Consider the following 21,252-nt stretch of genomic DNA (forward strand, 5'->3'; position numbering starts at 1 on the left):
CTCCTGCTGTGTGATCATGCTTCGACTCAACTGGATTTAGAAATACAGGCAGATATATAATTACATTCATAAAAGTATTTGGTAGCTGTCTGTGTGAATCAAGGCATTTAGGAAAAAAAAATGTTCCCTTCTATTCACCTACAGTTAGAAGAGTCTGATGCCCCCACAGGGCTGACCTCATAACAGCTGGTTTTATGGGGTCAGCGAGATGACTGACTGAAATTGATCTGCATAATTCCATGGGGCATAACCTTATGCAGTTTCCAGGAGGCTATCTAGCTACTGTTCACTTTATCAACCCCAAGAGCAAAAGTTCCCAGCTCTTTCTCAATAACCTTTTAACTGCAAGCCAAGAATGGTCGAGGGTGTTTGTTTTACAAACAGCCTTTCAAGTCGTATCCCACTAATGCAGCTGAAATCAGCTGCAACACTCCTGCTATCGGTCCTAGGATCAAAATTGAAGAGGCCAGAAGCTGAGCTTTTTCATTTGGGGTTTTTCCTTCGGGACTCATTCTTCTTGATAGTTTGTCAGGACCTCTTTGACAGTTTTCAAGATGCACTACAAAACTCATTTATTTCCTATAGTACCAAAGAGTTCTCCTTAGATTTCTTGTTGCTTTCGCTTTTTACGATGGCTGAAATCCCATGTAAGTTTACCAGGAATTAAGAACCATTCTGATTAACAGAGATAGCTCTTTCCAGCTATACCAGTTGCTCCTCCGGTTTTCAATAACAACACATTGAGACTGTATCACATGTATTAAATTCTTGCCCCCTAAATGGTGATCTCTGCCAGACCTTTGCTCCCCCAAATTAGTTTTTTCTGGATCCTCTACAATCAACCTCCCCCCTCTCTATGATTTAGTTCATTGTGATTTTATTAAGGAATGTTGAGGTTACTTGCAAACTGCCTTGTGGGGTTTGTCTTTATCTTGAAAGGTGGGATTAAAAAAACAAAGGAATCGTGCAGTCCAGTGAGGTCTGTAATATTTCTGAATTTTTCCCCCTGCTTAGAAACTTAGGTCAACTAAAAAAGCCAGGGTGGGGGACATATTAAGGCAGCTGGTCCAAATGGCTGCAACTCCAGGAAACCTTGTCTTTTCAACCCAAAGAAGATAGTTTCAGCTCTCTAGGACTCACTAACATTAGAAAGTCCCTTTGGAACGTAATGTTTTTCCACTTATTCCCATGGTGCCACAGTGAAAATGATTTAGAAATAATAATTCCTATCACGAAAACCTTCCAATACTGATAGGCAGATATTTGCCTAACATGGTCTGTGACGATCACACAGGGTCCCCGGACGTTTGACGGTGTATTGATCCCTGTGCCACCACTGTGATTGCTTCCCCGCTGCCACCAACCCGTTTCTCTCGGGTACACACGGAGTCCAGACAGTTGTTAACATTAAACCAAATAAACAAGGTTATTTTATAAGCATTAACAAGTTTATGGTTTCAGATAATTTTTCTTGTCAGTTTCTTAATCTTAGTTTCTTTACCGGCCTATACCTTCCTAATAACTTATAACTGATTATCCCCACTGTCTATCTGACTCCTCTTAACAGATTCTCTCGCTCTCTCACATCAAACTATCCCAACCCACAGACTTATCCTCCCTCTCTCTTCTCTAACACCCGACTGACATCCCAACAACACTAACTCTAACTCTAACTCCTCCCCTTGGGTTCCCACTGGCCAATCACTTCACACTCATTTAACCCTTTCCTTATGACCCAGCATGATATCACCCACCCAGGAGGGCAAACGCCACATGGTCAAATAGAAACCAGTGCCACTGTGAGAAATGGATAAGTGTAAGGCAGTGGCAGGCAATCAGATGTTTCAGACGTCAAAAATGTAATGACAGCAGTTGATGAAGATATCCAGGACACATTTGGCTCCTTGAGCACCAGTATATCCCATAGCTGGTTTGAGATTCCAGCTGGATCTCACGTCCTCCATCACTTGCTCCTGAAAGCAACATGTGTATCTTGATTGGCCTGCACTTATGACACCTGGGAGGTTATGTGACCTTCTCAGGCATGAATCTGTAGCATTTTTGCATGGGTAGAGATCAGCAGTGATGGCAAAACACTCCCCTGCCTCTGGGGACTTGTTTATGCACAATCTGGTTTCTGTGTACAGAAACATGAGATGAGACAACATGCATTCTGCTTGAACTATCTGTGTGACTCCCTACAAATGCAGCATGTTTGCTATTTCTGGGTAGATTATATATTAAAATATTAGTGCAGTCACATGGGTTACAACTTCAGAATCGGCAAGTGTTATCCTGTTTCACCAAGCAACAATTTTACAGTTCTACGAAACCACTTCTATGATTTGCCATATTAGCAAAAAATGAAATAAAAATACAATTAAATCTGATACATTATTAAATTTCCTAAATATTCAAAGGAGCCCATTTGCTACAATTTTTTTAAAAATTAGTTTCTGACCTTTCTGCCTTTTACACAAAAGACACTCTATATATCAAATTATTTCTAACACGCTGCACTATATTTAATTTGGTTTGCTTCAGATTAATAAGTAAATGGTCATTTGAAGTGTGAAAATAATATGCAAAGAAACTGCTGTCCACTGCATTTCAAATGCAGAAATATTAAATGGTTACTCCATCATTTAGAAGCTAATAACTTGTTTTGGAAATTGAAAGTTTCATTTAACACTGTAGTGCATAATAGTTACACTTCTTTTGACATTTGATATATATTCCATTTGAATATTTTACTCATTCTAGCATTCTCCCAGAAACCAAGAGCTGATTTGTGCAACGTTACAGATAATTCAAGTACTGTAGTTACAAGTTACAGTGCCTGCAAGCCAATCCTGATTTTCAGCCTTCTAAATCTGGTGATGTTTGGAATGATGGTCCCACTCCACCCCCCCACCCCGAGTCATTTTACTTAGCTTAATAAGACAGAAAGATGAAGTATTTGAGCAAGAAATTACCTGATACGTTCAGGAAACGGGGGGGGGGGGGAATGCGTATAATGAGAGTTAGGCATTTTCCCAAAGTCAGAGCCACTTTGTTTAAGCAGAAGACAGCTAACCAAGGGATACAATTTTATACAAGGCATAAAGCTGAAGCATCAAGACAGAGAAATAAATGGGATTCAAATAAATGAGATTTTGGCATGGTGGTGCCTTATATAGACTTACAGTGCGTCTCCTATCCCACAGTCCAACCCAAATATTCAAGGGCTATACTTGGGACTGAGTGATATTTGCAGGTAGCAACCTTAGGGATATGGGTCTGTGCATCTTACCACTGCCTCACACATAGTGGCAATCCTTTTCTTCTTTTCTGAAGTTTGTTTTCAGTGTTTCTGCCATTGGTGACAAGCAGCAGAGCTCCTGCGAGTGACTGACAGGTTGTTGGTTTTTTTGCTCAGAATACCTCAAGGACTGCCTGTCTCCATATGAACCTGCCCAGATCCTGAATTCATCATCTGAGGCCCTTCTTTGAGTGCCTCCTCCATGAGAGGTCCAGAAGCTGGCAACATGAGAACGGGCCTTTTCTGCAGTGGCTCCCTGTTTGTGGAATGCTTTCCTCAGGAAGGTTCATCTGACGTCTTCATTAATATAATAATAATTTTATTATTTATACCTCGCCCATCTGGCTGGGTTTCCCCAGCCACTCTGGGCGGCTTACAACATAATAAAAACACCAAGCATTAAAAACTTCTGGATACAGGGTTGCCTTCAAATGGCTTCTAAAAATCAGATAGTTGTTTATTTCCTTGACATCGGATGGGAGGGCGTTCCACAGGGCAGGCGCCACTACCAAGAAGGCCCTCTGCCTAGTTCCCTGTAACTTGGCTTCTCGCAGTGAGGGAACCACCAGAAAGCCCTCGGAACTGGACCTCAGTGTCTGGGCTGAATGGTGGGGGTGGAGATGCTCCTTCAGGTATACTGGGCCGAGGCCATTTAGGGCTTTCAAGGTCAGCACCAACACTTTGATTTGTGCTCAGAGACATACACCTTTAGGTCCCAGAAGAAAATGTTCCCCTTTAACCAGGTTTTAGGTAGACTGACATCCAATGCCCTCTTAAATGTGTTGTGGAAGAGCAGGTGCACACACACACACACACACAGAGAGAGAGAGAGAGAGAGAGAGGGAGAGGGAGAGGGAGAGGGAGAGGGAGAGGGAGAGGGAGAGAGACCATATGTATATATGGCACAGGGCAACTTTCTCTTCCTTCCACTCCATGGTATCATTCTCCCCTCCCTTTAAGTGTGGCACCTTATACTATCAGGAATGGAATGAAGACCAGACATACAGTCTGTGCTAGAGCAATAAAGCCCACCTAAGTGTCAAGCAGTCAGATCAGCAAGCCCAGGTCTGAGGTGAGGTAACGAAAAATACCTGACTGTCCACCATGTACACAAATGGATTTATTTTAAATGTGCCTTACAAAACAAATTGTGATCACGTCATTTATCCACAATAGTTACAATAAACTCACATATCAGACAAAAACCAAAGCTGCAGCAGCATAGCAGAGACAACTCAAGACATTTACAGAGTATTACAAGTTAAAGACAAGAACAGGAATTTGCCCGGCTTCTAGAAGCTGGTAAAGAACAACTCAGGCAACAGGTGGATGCCAAATGAGTGGCATAATAATGATAGCTGATGATTTATGACAAATAATGGGAAAATTATGCAGATGGTGCATCTTAGGCAGAATCCTAAGACTTTCTGTGTGCTGCTTAGAGCAGGGATGGTGCTTTTAAAACTCTCCTCTCTCTCCCTGCCCTCTCTCAATCCAAGCCATTTTGGGAATCCAAGGAAAATAAAGCAATTGGGGAAGGCTTCAGTCAACTGTGTTTTGGGGCTAAAGGACGGAAAGCTGCAAACCTACACATGCATGTAGGAATCAAAGTTTTGAAATTTATGGTTGCCTTTTTCTTTTTCTTTTTTACAAGAAATATATGTTGGAGCAGCATGCGCTGAACTCTGGATAATGTTTGCTATAGCTCTCACTGGTTATACCATCGAGCTCAGAAAGCAGAGCAGGGTTCATAGACAGCTGAGGCTCCTAATTATGAGATGATGCAAAATGTAAGCCAATGTTGGAGCTAAATAAAAGGTGTTATTCAGTCGAGTGCTTTCCCACAGAATGAGTCATGGCCGCAGAGCGTACATTGCCTTCCGTTCACACAAGAGATTTCACATTTCCCAACTTTTCATATGCAAAATGGAAGAACGTAGATAATCTTACCTGTTGTTGACCTGATTGTTGAGGTGATATTGGAAGATGCCATTGCAGGGATACATTCGTCGTCTTGTGAGTAGCCCGCCTGAATGGCACGCAAGTAACTGTGGCTTCTGGTTCGGAAACAACCCGGCAGATCAAGGGCATCCATGGCCTGAGCTTCAACTTCACTAAACACTGATTCACAAACAGATTCAAATTGTCCATTGACCTCTGCTTCACTCATCTAGATAAACAACAACATTGCATTGGGTTTTTTTTTTTTGGTTGGCTTGCTCTGTCAGGAATGGACTCTGCTGTAGCACTTCAAAAGCAGGCACGACCTGAACATTAATAGAGTCCCCCCTCCTCACCCCCCACATCACCTCTTGACACTTTTATCATGCAGCAAAATGCTTCAACATCACTGAACTAAGCATGTTTGCTATCTGTGTGCTAAGTAGACTGTCCAGTTCTGATGTTATTTTTGGATGACAGCTTAGGACAGCTTTTTAGTTTCAACTCGTTTAGCAATGAAATTTAATAAATAATAAAATAACTGTGTAGGGGCAATATTGTTTTTCTTTGCTACTATGTTATGGAGTTTCTTTGTGTTTTTATATTGCAAACCACCCTGTAATCTTTGAATGAATGGTGGTATAGAAAATAATAATAATAATAATAACAACAACAATAATAATAATAAGGAACAGACACACAGTTACTGAACAAACCAGGATCTGAAACTAGTTTGATCAAGGTTTCTTACAGCTAAAAGCAGCTGAACAAACCAGGTTTTTTTCTATATTTGAGTGTAAAAGGAAACTATTTTGTTCCAAACATCTATCACAAATTGCTCCTAATACTACTACTACTACTACTAATAATAATAATATAGTGTTCATTTTATAATTGGAGACAGACTGAAAATACTAGTGAAACTAATGATGCTAGTAAACAATATGATCCTGGCTTGATGGGAAGTTCTTGTGGCTAGGATTGTAAGATAAGGAAGTTTACTGAGTTAAATGGGACTGATGTGGGATAGCTGGAGGCAGAAGGACAAAAATGGAGCAAAGGAGTTGGGGTTGGGGGGTGGAGTAGGGTGCACTGGAGTCAAGAGACAGAGCAAGAGAGAATGGCATGCCAGAGAGAGAGAGAGAGAGAGAGAGAGAGAGAGAGAGAGAGAGAGAGGAGGTTGGATCCACAAGTTGGATCCAATAAAATAGATGCTCTTGAAACCGCGCAATGTTTCCTTGGGTTCCCTGCCCTGCCAATCATAATCACATCACAGAACACATCCATCACCACTGATTAAATCAAGGATCCAGTGTGCTTTGAAGTGCACTTGATCCATGGTGAACTTAATCCTTATGGATCCTCATAATTCCCTCACAAGGGATCCCTTCCCAAACCACCGCCGAATCTGTGCACCCAGATGCATTTTGTGATTTGTTGTTGATTTTGGCATCCTGTGTAAAAACCACGATTACCCATGATTTGGATCAAAGTTTTTGTGGTGCTACCAAGCACTGAATCTGTGACATTTCCTGAAACCACTGCAAGTTTCAGTTTGCTGATTCCCGCCCTCCCCCGCCCCCCTGGAAAATCAAGCAAATTCAAGGGAATCCATTTTAATTTCACTGGAACTGACACCTCAGAAAAGCTAAATGTGTTTGTTCCTTGTGCTTTCCCTCTTTCTGTCTGTGGGTGGGAGTAGGCTGACCCACAGCAGGGTGGACAGAAGGCATGCTGTCCTGGCCTTCTATCAAAATTCCAAAGTGCTAATTTGCCGAAAGAGATTGGCAGTTGACAGAAACTGCATTTGCTCTCCAGAGTGTGTGCCCATGACACTTGTGGCTGTACTGCCTCCATCCCCACATACCATCCCCCATACCCTGTGAAGTGGCTAAAGGGGGCAAAAGTCCAGTTGACGAAGTATGCATTTTTAGATTAAACAAATAATTTGTGGCGAATAGCCTCTGATTGCACCAAAAGTCTGATAGTACCATTTCCCATAAATACACTTCCAGAATTAAGTTGTTCTGAAAACAATTAGTTCTGGCCCTTGTAATAATTATTTCATTTTTAATCAAATTACATTAACTAATGTTCTCTGGAAAGACAAACATTCTCATTCTGAATTGCCTTGTGCAAACAATATTAGGAAAGAAAGATGGGATAATGCACTTCATACTTATGATTGTCTTATTTCCTACTTGTAAATTCAACTTGCTGGCAAGGAGCATAGCCCCTTTTTTATGTATACGAATCTCCCTCTGCAGAATAAATGGCTATTTGATGGGCATTAAAAGTATATGTGGCATGGTTTGCTGAGGTCCACCTGTATCTGATGTCCACCTGAAAAACTTGCATGGCTCTGGGCTCACATTCTCCTTTGTTCTTCTGCACTGGCTTAAGTGGGGGAAGAGAATATGCAGCAGGAACCAGGAGCAACGAGGACATAGCATTCTCTTAACACACTTAATTTCCTTGACCAACATGATGCTGTCCAAATAGTCTGGAGCAGACAGGAGCTGTAGCACTAAACATCGGCAGCTCACTTACTTAGGTTGGGGGAAAGCTGTCCTAGAGGGACAACACTGCCTAGTGCTAAGACAAAGTACAGAAGTGGGACACTCCTCTACTGGACTGGACTTTGCTGAAGATAAACAGCAGCTCGTGTCTCCTCTTCCAGTCTCTCTGGCATGGTTTATAATATGAAATGTATGGTGAGATGCTTCCGTTGGCGGCTCCTTGCAGAAGAAAATGCTTTCGGTCAAGGAATTTCAGAGTATGGCAATCTCATTTTGGATGTTTAAGGACGGTTGGGTCCAGTCGCAGACAACTCTGGGGTTGTAGCACTCATCTCACTTTCAGGCCGAGGGAGCTGGTGTTTGTCCACAGACAGCTTTTCGGGTCATGTAGCCAGCATGACTAAACCGCTTCTGGTGCACAGAGGACCATGACGGAAGCCAGAGCACACAGAAACGCCGTTTACCTTCCCGTCACAGTGGTACCTATTTATCTACTTGCACTGGCATGCTTTCAAACTGCTAGGTTGGCAGGAGCTGGTACCGAGCAATGGGAGCTCACCCTGTCGAGGGAATTTGAATAGCCAACCTTCCGATCAGCAAGCCCAAGAGGCTCAGTGGTTTAGACCACAGCACCACCCACATTTTCTTTGGATGTTTACGCTACCAGGGAGAGGAAGGAGAGGAAAAAGTGCACTGGGAAGCAGTTACTTGTCTTTAGTAACTTCAAGTTCTGGCAGAGATGAACTTGTGAACAAGTGCAGTCCTGGAATGTCTATGCCTGCTGTCAGCTAGCCTCAATTTTGTCCTGGTTCTCTTGTTGTATAGGAGCTGTAGAGGCCTGCCACAAGGCAATCAGAACATTTCACAGCTGTTCTTAGCCTTTTTCAAGCCGTGAATCTCTGAGATGACAATCCATGCATGCTAACAGGCCATCTGATTTCCCCTTAGAACTGAATCATAATCAGTAGAAGATTATGCGACATAAGAAGGCTCATTGAATGAAATAGACCAAGAAGTCCTTGCTCCAATTTAAATGACTTTCCTGCATTTCTTACCCTAGAATGTGGGCAGTGTTCAGACATTCAAAAACAAGAAGCACACAAATTAACACTCATTAGCTTTATACGCCAAAGGTTCGCCCTATACAACACACACAGCTTCCCCCCTTAAAAAATTCAGTGTAACAAAAACACAGCTTACTGTTATTCTACTTCCTCCTATCTCACACCCTCAAAAAGGTGGGATGTAAACTGTGCAAGCTAGCTACTCCCAATTAAATTTCATAACTAAGACACAACACTGGCACTTATTGAATGGGCAGTTTCACAGAGAGTGCACATCAAACCAGTGTTTGCCACCAAGTGTATACTCATCACAGAGCGGCCAATTTGTGCTCCTTGGTAAGTAACTCTTACATTTGCAAACCATTGTTTACCACTTCCATACTGTGGCCTGGTTTGTACATAATGCTAAACCAAACCACGGTTTAGCATGTGAATACATGAGTGCCCCCAGAGAAGAGATCACTTTGCCTCTCCTTTGGTCCTGCTGTCGCACTGTTGTTTCGTTGCGTTGTCTGAACTCAGGCTACTGGTGTGTCTCGCTCCAGACAAACCACCTGTTGTTACTGTTATATGTTTTAAGTTCATATACAGAACATTTCAAATGCACACCTTAGAACCAGGTCTTGCTGAACTACAACTGTCCCTCCCATTGGCCATGCTGGCTGGGCCTGAAATGAACTGGAGTGCAGAACATCTTGCGGGCCACAAGTTCCTCATCCCTGCCTGAAAAACTGTAGTGTGTGAAACAGGTCAAAGAGGCTCGAGACTGGTGGTTCCAGCTACAAGATGTGATTCACTTGCACATGAGAAAAGTTCCACACTTAGGCAAATGGTTTCGGCTAAATATTTTTCATTAGGCCATCTCAAATAGTTTAAGCTCTTCAGAACTGGACATGTTTTCAATTCTCTGGCATGGAACTGCTGACAAAAACTGCTGAACAGCTGGTAGCTAGCTTGGGTGATACAATAAACTCCTGTTGCTGATGTCGCTTAGAAAATCAGGCTGAAAATAAAATAAAAAATGTTTCCAACCTGGCTGATGCAGCTGGCCTGACTGAGCGTGCTCACTGCTCTCATATAGCTCTGATTCCTTGATCGGAACTTGGGGGAATTGTAGTTTGCTGACGGATCCAAGTTGTGTCCACCGGGCACATCACTTGCCGCTTGCAGGTAGCTCTGACTATTAAGGAAAGATAGAGAGGGAAACAAAGGATGAAAAACTAAGGCTAGAAAGAAGCGAGGGGTGGAAAGAACACCCCGTGATACAGGAGGCCAGCGCCCATTCCCCCAAAAGCTTCCCCCTAGGATTCCATCGAAGTTAGGAGAACACCACAGAAAAATTGGCCTCTGGTTTCTTATTCCTACTACAGGCACAGGCTCTGACCCAGCTGGAAAGGCCTCAGCTGCACACATCTCCTCTCAGCTCTTAACAGACCCAGTCTCCTATATGGAGAAGAGCTTGGACTAGATTTAGGCTCTCCTTCTCCTAAGCATATGGTTGGCGCTGTCAGCACTTAAGAGCTCTAATTGTCTGGTCCAAGTGGGAAGTGCTCAAGATGAGTCCCTGGACTTTGCCATCATTGCTGCAGCCTCTAACAGCATGTATGACACTTGGGAGATTTGAAGCACTCGGATCGACCAGACTCCTTTCAAACTCGCTGGCATCCTACTTCGGGGTGTACTTGAGGCTGGTGCCGAGTGCTTCTCAAGCCTTTCCCAATGCTTACAACCAGCCCCATGAACATCTCACTTCACATTATGTTGGTGCTAAACAAATTAAACCGTTAAGTGAACAATGATCGTTACGGCAACCTATATATCCATTTGTTATGCCACTATGGTTCCCCCCCCCGCTTGCTCGCCATTTCCTATACTATTAACGTTTCTCCCAGCAATGCTATCTGCAAGCCGTTACCCTCCTGCTTCAATTTTTTTCCAGTGTGGATCTTTCTCTCTCTCTCCGTTGTATAATACTTTGCATTTGAATCTGTCCAACATTTCTTTTTTTCCCCCCAGTAAGGCTCTCTAGTATGCTGAGCTCATTTTTTAATTTGTAGCCTATCATATAAATCATTCACAATGCTTCCCCCGAGATGTGTGCTGCCCACTTCTTCTTCCAAGTCATTAATGAAGATGTTAAACAGCATCAGACCCGGGGCTGATCCTTGTGCAACCCCAGAGGACATCTCATTGCAAACTAATCTAAACTGCATGCATATATTAAGTGAGATATATCTTAGGTGAACTTTTAAAAGTTTGGCATTGACTTGTCATTGGTGGCAATCCAGCCACTCAGTTTAATTAATAAACCTCTTTATTGTCCTGCTGCATAGCATGTGGTGAATGATTTACTGACACTTTAAAACTGCGAATTGTTCCTTACCAAACTAAAATATTGCCTAAGGACCTTCCTCATTCAGATTTACCATAATACAGATAGGAATGCTGAAGTCCTAGACATACTTAGAAATAACAACCACTGAACTTAGCACACCTTATTTCCAAGTATAAACGCTTAGGATTAAGATGGCACATAATCACATTGATGGTGAAAGGCCAATCAAAGAAAAGACATTCCATTTGGGGGAAACATTTAGCCAATGAGAAACCATAATCCACATTTAAATTCCACAATGGTCAAAGGGAGGACTTTTCTTCCATTGACTAAAATTGCCAAACTTGTATAGGATTGTCCCTGTACAATTGAAATGATAAAATACAGTGGGTCTGGAATTTCTACCACATTACTGAATACTGTGTTTTCAGCTACTGTAAGGGAAAGGCCTTTAGTTTTGCTCAAGCAATGCAAAAGAGTCTTTCAAAATGCACCACAAAAACTGTTGCATTTCAGAAATGGTTAGTAAATAGTGATGAGCGTATGGAAAGTGGAAACCAGGTTAACAAGACTCACTAAATAACTAGCGTGACTAAAAACTGTTATCTGCTTTAGCCTCAACTCAAATTCTTAAAGTGAGAAAATGACACCAAGTGCCTTTTATTTTATCCTAACATTCCCCTGATTCCATTTGTGACTTCAGCAAATGCTGCCTTGTAAGCGTATGAACAGTATCTCCAACGTTCAGCCCAAATGGAGTCTGTCCTTAAGGCCACTTTTAGAACATGCCATGTCTTTGCAGCTTTATCCAGTTGATGCAGAAGCAGTAACAAATAGCATTATACTTGCACAGTTTCTTGTGCTTCAAAGGGGGACAAAGGAGACCAAATGGAGGTAAAGCAGGTGAATTCCAATGAACATAATACGGTTGAGAAAACTGGCAAGCTCATATCCCAAAGAGGCATATTACAAAAGGAACTGTGAATACCTCTAAAAATACAATTTCCTGTGAACAAAGCTTCCATTGCCTGCACTAAAAACATATCACATACTCACTCTGTAAGCTGAAGGCTTCAATTGTTTTATCAACACATAATTTCTTAATTGAGGCTGCATCGGGTTATATTCATTTTTAGCGCTGCATAACTAACTGCTTCTGCTGAACTCAGCAAGAGCTGCTTGTGTGAAGGCGGCACACAAGAAATGAGCACAACTCTGGTCTGTTCTTAACTCCATCACAGCATGCTGAAACTAACAGTTACTATAAATTCTCTGAATCAGATTAAATTTATTCAGTTTACCCACAAAAATGGCTTAGCATTATTAAGGTCAGTTCTAATAACGCTCTCATCATACAAATTGTTTTGGTAGCTCAGGTAAAGCTTCAATTCTACAGGAGTTTTGTATGGACAATCAGTAAACTTTCTAGCACAGTTTAGCAAAATTTGTCATTTAAAACACTTTGTACAGCGATAGCTGGAATCTGGAAAGTTTCTACAGATGCCAGAATATAAACTACATGTTTATTTGTTGGGGCATTTATTTATTACCATTAAAAAATCAAGGTGGTATACATTTGGGTGTGTGTATACATACATATATACATACACGCACATGCGCGTGCGCACACACACACACAGTAAATATTAAAAACAAACCTAAAAATAATTGTTGCCTACCAAAATTCTAGAATAGATTGGTGAACTTGGAGTAGAATCTGCAATCTGGTTAGGACTTCAAAATGATATTGGGATTTCAGCCCACATTCGAATCAAAGCAGAATTCTGCACCATCTCTTTTGCTATGACAGTGTTGTCTAATATATCAGAGTGATTGGTGCACCAACCTCAGTTGCCCTTAGCAAGCCTCCACTTGCCCACATTCTAACTTAAAACTCTGCCTATCATTGGCTGTGGCACCCCCTACTGTTGGCCTCCCTGCCTTCTGGCCTACCAGCCCCAAGGAGCATCAGCCACCGCTGAGTTGATGATGATGATGATGATGATGATGATAATAATAATAATAATAATAATACTTTTTATTTATACCCCACCCATCCCGGTTTAAAAACCAGGCTCAGGGCGGCTAACAGCAAATATAAAACATTGATTAGAATGTTTAAAAACAGCATAAAACAGCACAAAGTACAACATAAAATGCAGCATCAATATCAATAAAATTCAAAAATTCAGGGGTCATTTTGGGAGGGGAAAAACCCCCGGAAAAAAACAACCCCAGTCAGTAGACATCAAATGATCACCAGGGCTAACTGGCCAAGTTGGTCCTACTAGGGCCAGCGAGGAGACCAGCAAGAATTTAAATGTGGGGTCCCAGAAAGGGTTTCTTCATAGAAGAGGAAAGTGGAAAAGGGAATAGAAGATCAGGCTAATTCAAATTGAAGGCCAGGAGGAATAGCTCTGTCTTACAGACCCTGTGGAAGGAGATCAAGTCCTGCAGGGCCCTAGTCTCGTGGGACAGAGCATTCCACCAGGTCAGAGCCATCACTGGAAAAACCCTGGCCCCGGTGGAGGATAGTCTGGCTTCCTTAGGGCCCGGGACCTTTAAGCTATTATTATTCATGGACCTTAGGGTCCTCTGTTGGACATACCAGGAGAGGCGATCCTGTAAGTACAAGGGTGATGATTACCAGAGTTTCAAAACATAAATGCCATTCGTGTACCACACCAACCAGAAGGAAACACTGACAGAATGCACACTTGCCTGCTCATTCCTCAAGGTTAGTCTCCAAAGACAGACTTAATTCTCAGTGGAGCCCTCTTCTAAGGAAAATAACCCATATTGCTTAGAAAATTCTTTTCACCTCCTATTGCTCCCACCGGTCATATAAGTATCAAAGCGAGTGCTTGCTGAGATGGATAATTGACCCAAACTCTAAAACCACAGATTGTGAACTAAGGCACTCAAATTCCCTTTAGCTTAATTTTCTTATTATCATGCCCTTCAGATCAACAAAGTCTGAGGGTGGAACACTTACTGGAACTATATTTTATTGCAACAGATAATTTTTTTAAAAAACTACTAAAACCTTGATCATTGTGAAACCTAGATTTAATAAATAAGAATTTATCAAAGGTTTGTTTCAATTTACCGTATTTTTCGCCCTATAGGACGCACTTTTTCCCCTCCAAAAATGAAGGGGAAATGTGTGTGCATCCTACGGGGCGAATGCAGGCTTTTGCTGAAGCCTGGAGAGCGAGAGGGGTCGGTGTGCACCGACCCCTCTCGCTCTCCAGGCTTCAGGAGAGCCGCAGCGCCAGCCCCACATGGTCGGGGGACAGCGGGGAGGCGGAACGCCGCCATCGCGCTGCCTCCCGATGTGGTTTGGAGGCTGACGGCGGGGAGACGCGTGCTTCTCCCCGCCGCCAGCCCCACAAGCTCCGGGGACAGCTGGGAGGTGCAGCGCGTCTTCCCGCTGTCCCCGGACCTGTTCTGCAGGCGGGCGGCGGGGAGAAGAGCGCTTCTCCCCGCTGCCTGCCCCGCAAGCTCTGGGGACAGCTGGGAGGCGCAGCAAGTCTTCCCGCTATCCCCGGACCTGTTCTGCAGGCGGGCGGCGGGGAGAAGAGTACTTCTCCCTGCTGCCTGCCCCGCAAGCTCTGGGGACAGCTGGGAGCCGCAGCATGTCTTCCCGCTGTCCCTGGACCTTGTCTGCAGGCGGGCAGTGGGGAGAAGAGCGCTTCTCCCCGCTGCCTGCCCCGCAAGCTCTGGGGACAGCTGGGAGGTGCAGCGCGTCTTCCCGCTGTCCCCGGACCTATTCTGCAGGCGGGCGGTGGGGAGAAGAGCGCTTCTCCCCGCTGCCAGCCCCGCAATCTCCGGGGACAGCCGGCCCCACAAGCGCCTGGGGGGAAAATAATTTTTTTCCCCTTTATTTCCCCCCCAAAAAAACTTGGTGCGTCCTATGGGCCGGTGAGTCCTATGGGGCGAAAAATACGGTAATACAACAATGAAATGTCCCATCTTTAAGAGCAAAGTAAGGGGAGGCTTGTCACTTTCCAGTTTTTGTACTTCGGTTTCTCCTTCTTTATTTTGCCTAGAAGCCTTTTCAGTCCTTACTCGGTACATGAATGAGAACCTCAATATTACAGATGGCCTTCGCTTCACAAAAGAAGGTGGTATTTAAGTATGAAGGCCCCAAGGCGTTTAGAACTTGGGATGGAATTTTCCAAATTTTAGATGTCAAGCTTACCCACATGGATTTCCCCTGCGCAATAATAATCTCATTTGGTTCCCGCACCCTAGTCCCACTAAAAATCTGAACAATTATTGCCGATTATAAGCACTATTATAGCATATGCACTCCAGGTTTCCTAAAGTAACCAGCACATAAATGGATACATAAAACAATGCATATAACGGTATAAAAATATATGTGTGTTAATAGATTTATAAAATTATGCTGCGGAAATAGAGTACGGCATGTTGGGCTTTTAAAGAAACTGACAATGCGTGATAAGCGGGTGCTCAGGTAAAAGAGGTAGGCCGTGAGTAAAGTTTAATTGAGTCAGAACCTCTGAATTCTATGTATAACCTATTTAGGGTATCATAACCTGTACTTTGAATTGCACCCAACCAACTGGGGAGCAGATGTCAACCCTGGAGCGCTGCTGTAATATACTCCCAGCTAAAGGTACTTCCCATGGGGAGAGAAGGTGTTGCATTATCCTACTTCTGAAGCTTCTGAACCATCATCAAGGGCAGAGTATGGTACACTATGATCGCCTCAAGAAAACGAAACGTTCCAGTTAAGTTTGACAGAAAGGTCCACAGTCTGCACACCACATGAAATTGGCAAAACCAGCTCCTAGCTACTACTGCAGCCTGGGCTCTAACTTGCGTTCCCAAGTCTAAACCTACATGCCAGAACAGGCTGGTGCTCATATAATGAACTCCATAATGATAGCTGCCCTCTCCCCATCATTTTCTGCTGCTGTTATTGGATTTCATTAGAAATCATATCATCATAGAGTTGGTTTTATTAGATTATCTGAACTGCATTTTACTGTGGTTGGTTGCTTTAACACTACTGTTAAAAGGTAAAGGGACCCCTGACCGTTAGGTCCAGTCACGGACGACTCTGGGGTTGCGGCGCTCATCTCACTTTACTGGCCGAGGGAGCCGGCGTACAGCTTCCAGGTCATGTGGCCAGCATGACTAAGCCACTTAGCTCACTTAGGCAAACCAGAGCCGTACACAGAAACGCCGTTTACCTTCCCGCCAGAGCGGTACCTATTTATCTACTTGCACTTTGGCGTGCTTTTGAACTGCTAAGTGGGCAGGAGCAGGGACCGAGCAACGGGAGCTCACCCCGTCGTAGGGATTCGAACCACCGACCTTCTGATTGGCAAGCCGTAGGCTCTGTGGTTTATCCCACAGCGCTACCCACGTCCCAACACTACTGTTACCTGCCCTGGAATCTATATGAAGGATGGGTTATAAATAGAGTAAAATAAATAAATAAATATAAACAAACTTTTGTAAAATGAATTTGATAATATTTGAATATATTCTACATAGCAGAGGACAGAAAATATACATATAATCCATATTAGGGTGTATGGCAAAGAGAAATCAGGAGCAATGAAAGAAACTCCATACAGTATTTCATTTAGAAGTACCTGCAATTCAAGGTAATTTATATGCAGCCCAAACTTTGGCTAATCCTGCAACTATCGCTTTTGGTCTGACTAGATGAGATCAGGCTTTGTGTCAAATTAAATGAAAGTGTTTTGTACCTAGGAAGGCAGCTGCATGTTTCCCTCTTCTATAAAAAAAGCTGGGTAATAGAAAATTAAGTTAATAAAATGAGATTGCTGTAGGAGAAGAGCAGCTTGTTTTTTCCACCTCATTCTATGAAACTAATCACTGAACCATGGTAGACCTTTTTCTTTAAGTTTTTCTCCTTCAAAGACATTTACCATTCTTCCTGTTATAATGCTATCCTTACAGAAGCAAACACTCAAGAAAGATTCTATTAGGATAAAACACAGGGCTGGTAATTGTGAAAATTAATTTAGGAAGAATTAGCTTTTCTTTTGCATCAAATGACACATTAAGCAATCAACATAATCTATATTGTATTTTGTGTATTATTACAGTGTACAGATTGTCATTAACACAACTACATGTGTTAGTTTATTCAATAATTCTATTTAAAAGCCTTTGCCTTATTCATTCTGCATACAGGGATTATGTTGTGAATCCCTAAATGCTGCTCTCTCAGATAAACAGAGGAGGGTTTGCTCTTCTTAAATTCTAGAAGACAACTTCTTTCCAGGAGTAACCACTTACCAATGAACTCTACCTCTGACATGGGCTAGTATTTATTTCAGTCAATAACCAGTTGAGAAGGAGGAAAGAAAACAAAATACATAAAACACAGTATGATACATTAAGTAGAGTATGAAATATAGAATGGTCTTTCTCTGCAATGTGAACAATGATCCCAGCGCTGCAATCTCAGATGCTATTCTAAAAAGACATTCTAGCGTATAAAGCCCATGTGATGTATCATTTGTGCTTAGCAATCTCTCCTTTTCTTGACTATTATTTTGGACTTTTGTAATAATTATTAACTTTATTAAGGACTGGATTCAACTAAATATTCCTGAGAGCAGGAACCAGCACAAGTCCTGTTGGCACAACAGGACTTTTCTCCCTTTCATCCCATTGCAACCCCCAATTAGGTTCCAGAGGGTCAGAAGAACACCCAGAACAGCACATGTGGGGAAGGAAAAGGGAGATTGTTTTGTTGGGTGAGTGCTTGCTTTGATGGTTGTATTAGCGTGGCGTTGAATTCCACCGTATATAAAGTATCTGGTGGAATTGGCCTCTCAGTGATTTAAGTCTCCAAATGAAACTCAGAGAAAGATAGTAGTTCACTTTCTTTCCAAGCAGAGCTATTCATAAAGGGCAGAATTTGTCTTTTCCAAGAAACCAAACCAAACAAAAAAACCCTCTCCCCCATCTCTTCTGTCACTAACATTTAGTTCATTTGAGATGACCATCTGAAAGAAAAATAAACACTAGGCCCTGAAACTGAAATAAAAATGGTTGTGTCATTAGCTTCTCAAAATCCTAGCCTCCTACACAATAACCTTTCTGTTGGTATAATAGGGCTTTTTAAAGTGCTGTGGAATTGGGCAGAAATATAGCACAGGACAGAGACTTTGAAAGGTGGAAATCAAGATACTCTTTATTGGGTTCCCTGGGCTTCAGGATAAGTAAGATGGTATAATGTACACCTTGCAGGACTATGGACAGCTGACTGTATCCAAGGAACTTGCCCCAACAAAGACCAAACTCCAAACAATTCCTAATAACTTTCTGTGCCTTGATTCCATACCCATGAATGAGGAGTCAAGATTTTTAAAATAGACAGCCATCAGGCCTAAAGCTTAGCATCTTTCAGGGCTTCAGGTTCCATGCTACCAGTCTCAGGCTTGAGCTCAAAGACTGACTCTCCACTCCTGGGGAATCTCCTCTGATGGGGATGAGAGAAAGATCGACTCAGCCAGCTCCCCTCCCTCTGTATCTGAAAACAGACTGCTGCTTGAGAATGTAGAAGTTCTGGGCATACTTTCCCCCTTAAACTTTACATGTACTCTGCTTTGCTACATCCCCCTCTTGTTCAATTAGTCTATCCCCTGCAATGCAAAGACAGGCTCCAGTGGATTGAGAGAAAAAGACCAATAGTGGGTCCAATGGTGAAGAAGGCAATTTCTGCATGTGAGGGAAGGTAGCCCATCTAGAAAAAGGAAAACTCTGATCCTAAACCTCCACTGCTTTGCAGGGGACATCTTCAGGAGAAGAAAAAGCTAAGATGCAAGCAGACACAAATCCGGAGTCCCTGAGATGGTTGGATGGCACCTTGTAAGCCTATACTCTGTCAACACCTGCAGCAAAGCTGGTGCCAAACGTATTACTCTGCTTTCCTTTGGACCACATCAGTGAGGCAGAGTAGGGGCACTTGTGGTCTGGGCAGCCTATGACCTCCATACACAATGCCCAGGCTTGAGCCCTGGAGAGGTCACATTTATGTGTTACCATGTTCACAGTCAATTTATAGATACTGAAACAGGAAGAGCTGATAGGAAAGTTGAATCCATCCCACACAACACAATGCTAAATATATAAATGAAAAATTAGTTTCCTGTGGGCTTGCCCCCTCCCCATCACATCTTGTTCTTCCTAGCTTGAAAAATTAATTTGTATATATTCATATGTTCTTCAGGATATATTTAAGGGATGCACATTAAATAGAAGGCTACTCTGTTTTTCCACTTTACTAAAAATGCCATTGTCTTTCCAATTACTGTCAGTTTTATTTCACAGCACATAGATCTTTTCTGTTAGAAATATAGTAAACTATATAAGATGTTTGCTATTTATTATAGGGCACAGGAATTGGGTCCCCCCCCCTTCTGCTAGAAATAGAACCACCCACTTAAATGGGGAAAGTCAGAATAAGTACAGCTAACATTTTCTTTCAGTTGTGGCAGAATATGAAGAAACTGCAGAAGGAAATGTAGTTCGAGTCAATGAAACTCACATTAATGAAACGTAGGAAAAAGCTTTGAGAGGCTTACTTTTGGTGGTCTCCAAGAGCTCTTTGTCCGATAGATTTTAACAATGACTCCGGATGGACTGCTACCTTTGGTGATGTTTTGGGGCTAGTGTCGGAATCTCCACTCTCCTCATCTCCCATGGCTTTAATATAACTTCCACTTCTCATCCTTCTGCAGGGAATCTCCTCATCTTTACCACCAGCAGGGTACCCTCCCCATTCATCTTGAGGCACCTGGTACAGTATATTACAACAAGCACAAAAGAGAAATAAATCTCATCTTGCCATGGAACCCTTTTAAGAACAAACATTTATGATGAAGAAGGAATAAGCATTCGTCATTACATAAAAGAGACAGTTTAATCGGGCCGTTAAGGTATGAAGCCGTTACCATTCTGTTGCATTTGACGTGAGGTGAATGCAGACAAGAAGTATTTAACAAGTGGCAACCTATGCCGTAGTGGCACAGAATGGGGAGACTCTACCACCCAGTGTCACAAAAGATGCAGATGTGTCGTAAAGTTCTCCTCGTCACATCAGTTTGCTGCGACAACTTGCTCTGTACATTGTCAACCATGTTAAGTTTTTATTTGGTAACTGGAAATCTTGATTTGCCTTTTAGCAGCTTTCAGAGAAACCAATGAACGCTAAGACCCAGGAAACCTGCATTCTGATATGTCCGTAATGTATAAAAAGTCAGAAACTAGAGTGAAGGCTCAAACATCTGGGAACTACACTTCATGATGCCTTGGTGAATGAATTGCAGTGGTGTGCGATTGTCAATTAATGAGTGACCAAGTTTTTGATAAATAGGGTTGCCATATGTCCGGATTATCCCGGACATGTCCAGGATTTGGCCATTGGGAATTGTGTTCAGGTGGGAGTCCCTTTAATGTCCGGGAAAATCTGGACATATGGCAACTCATATCAGAAGTGGTGATTTCCGTGGGTAAAAAAGCTCAACAACTTTTCAGTCCAAATTTTCACTTTCTGAAATATGGAATAACATTAATGGAATCATAGGAAAGAAATAAAGTTTGCTTACACCTTAGCTTCCCCCCCTAGAGTTTTGTTTGGAATAAATTCAGATGAAGGGTGGGGCAAAGAAGGGTTTGTTTCTCGTCCCTTAAACCTTCTTCTCTCCATCCCTTTCTTCTTTGCCCTGAACCAACTAAGGAGATACACTGGAACAGAAGCAGTCTTCCATGCTTGTAGCACTTCTTGGACTGTGCACATGAAACAGATACACACCCAAGAGTAAATAGTACCCAGGGCGGAGGAAGGGCGTGGTTCGCCCTGGGTGTCATCACTGAGGGGAGTGGCATTCGGTGCACCACCCACCTGCGACTCCCAAGCCTACCCTGAGCTGTTGGGGGAAGGGGCAGAGCTGCACCACCTTGTCGGCGGCCTTCCTCCCCTTCCCCCTTCATTTTGACGGCTCGGGGGAGGCTTGGGAGTTGTGGGCAGGTGACACACCATTGTCCCCTGCTCCTGGGGGGGAAGAAGAAGAA

At 42.8% G+C, this 21,252-nt stretch overlaps 1 protein-coding gene across 12 annotated transcripts in view; it reads right to left on the reverse strand.

Annotated features, from left to right (window-relative positions):
- DLGAP2 (DLG associated protein 2) overlaps positions 1-21,252 on the reverse strand; it is a 406,771-nt gene that overhangs the window by 55,057 nt on the left and 330,462 nt on the right. For all 12 annotated transcript variants that reach the window (XM_083607163.1, XM_083607164.1, XM_083607158.1 and 9 more), the window contains 3 exons: positions 19,764-19,975; positions 9,858-10,005; positions 5,252-5,471 (listed from right to left, as the gene is read on the reverse strand). In XM_083607163.1, coding sequence (XP_083463289.1) covers positions 5,252-5,471; positions 9,858-10,005; positions 19,764-19,975 — 580 coding nt within the window. The remainder of the gene's footprint in view (positions 1-5,251; positions 5,472-9,857; positions 10,006-19,763; positions 19,976-21,252) is intronic.

The sequence above is a fragment of the Podarcis filfolensis genome, assembly GCF_964270895.1.
Source record: "Podarcis filfolensis genome assembly, chromosome: 3".
Taxonomy (NCBI): domain Eukaryota; kingdom Metazoa; phylum Chordata; class Lepidosauria; order Squamata; family Lacertidae; genus Podarcis; species Podarcis filfolensis.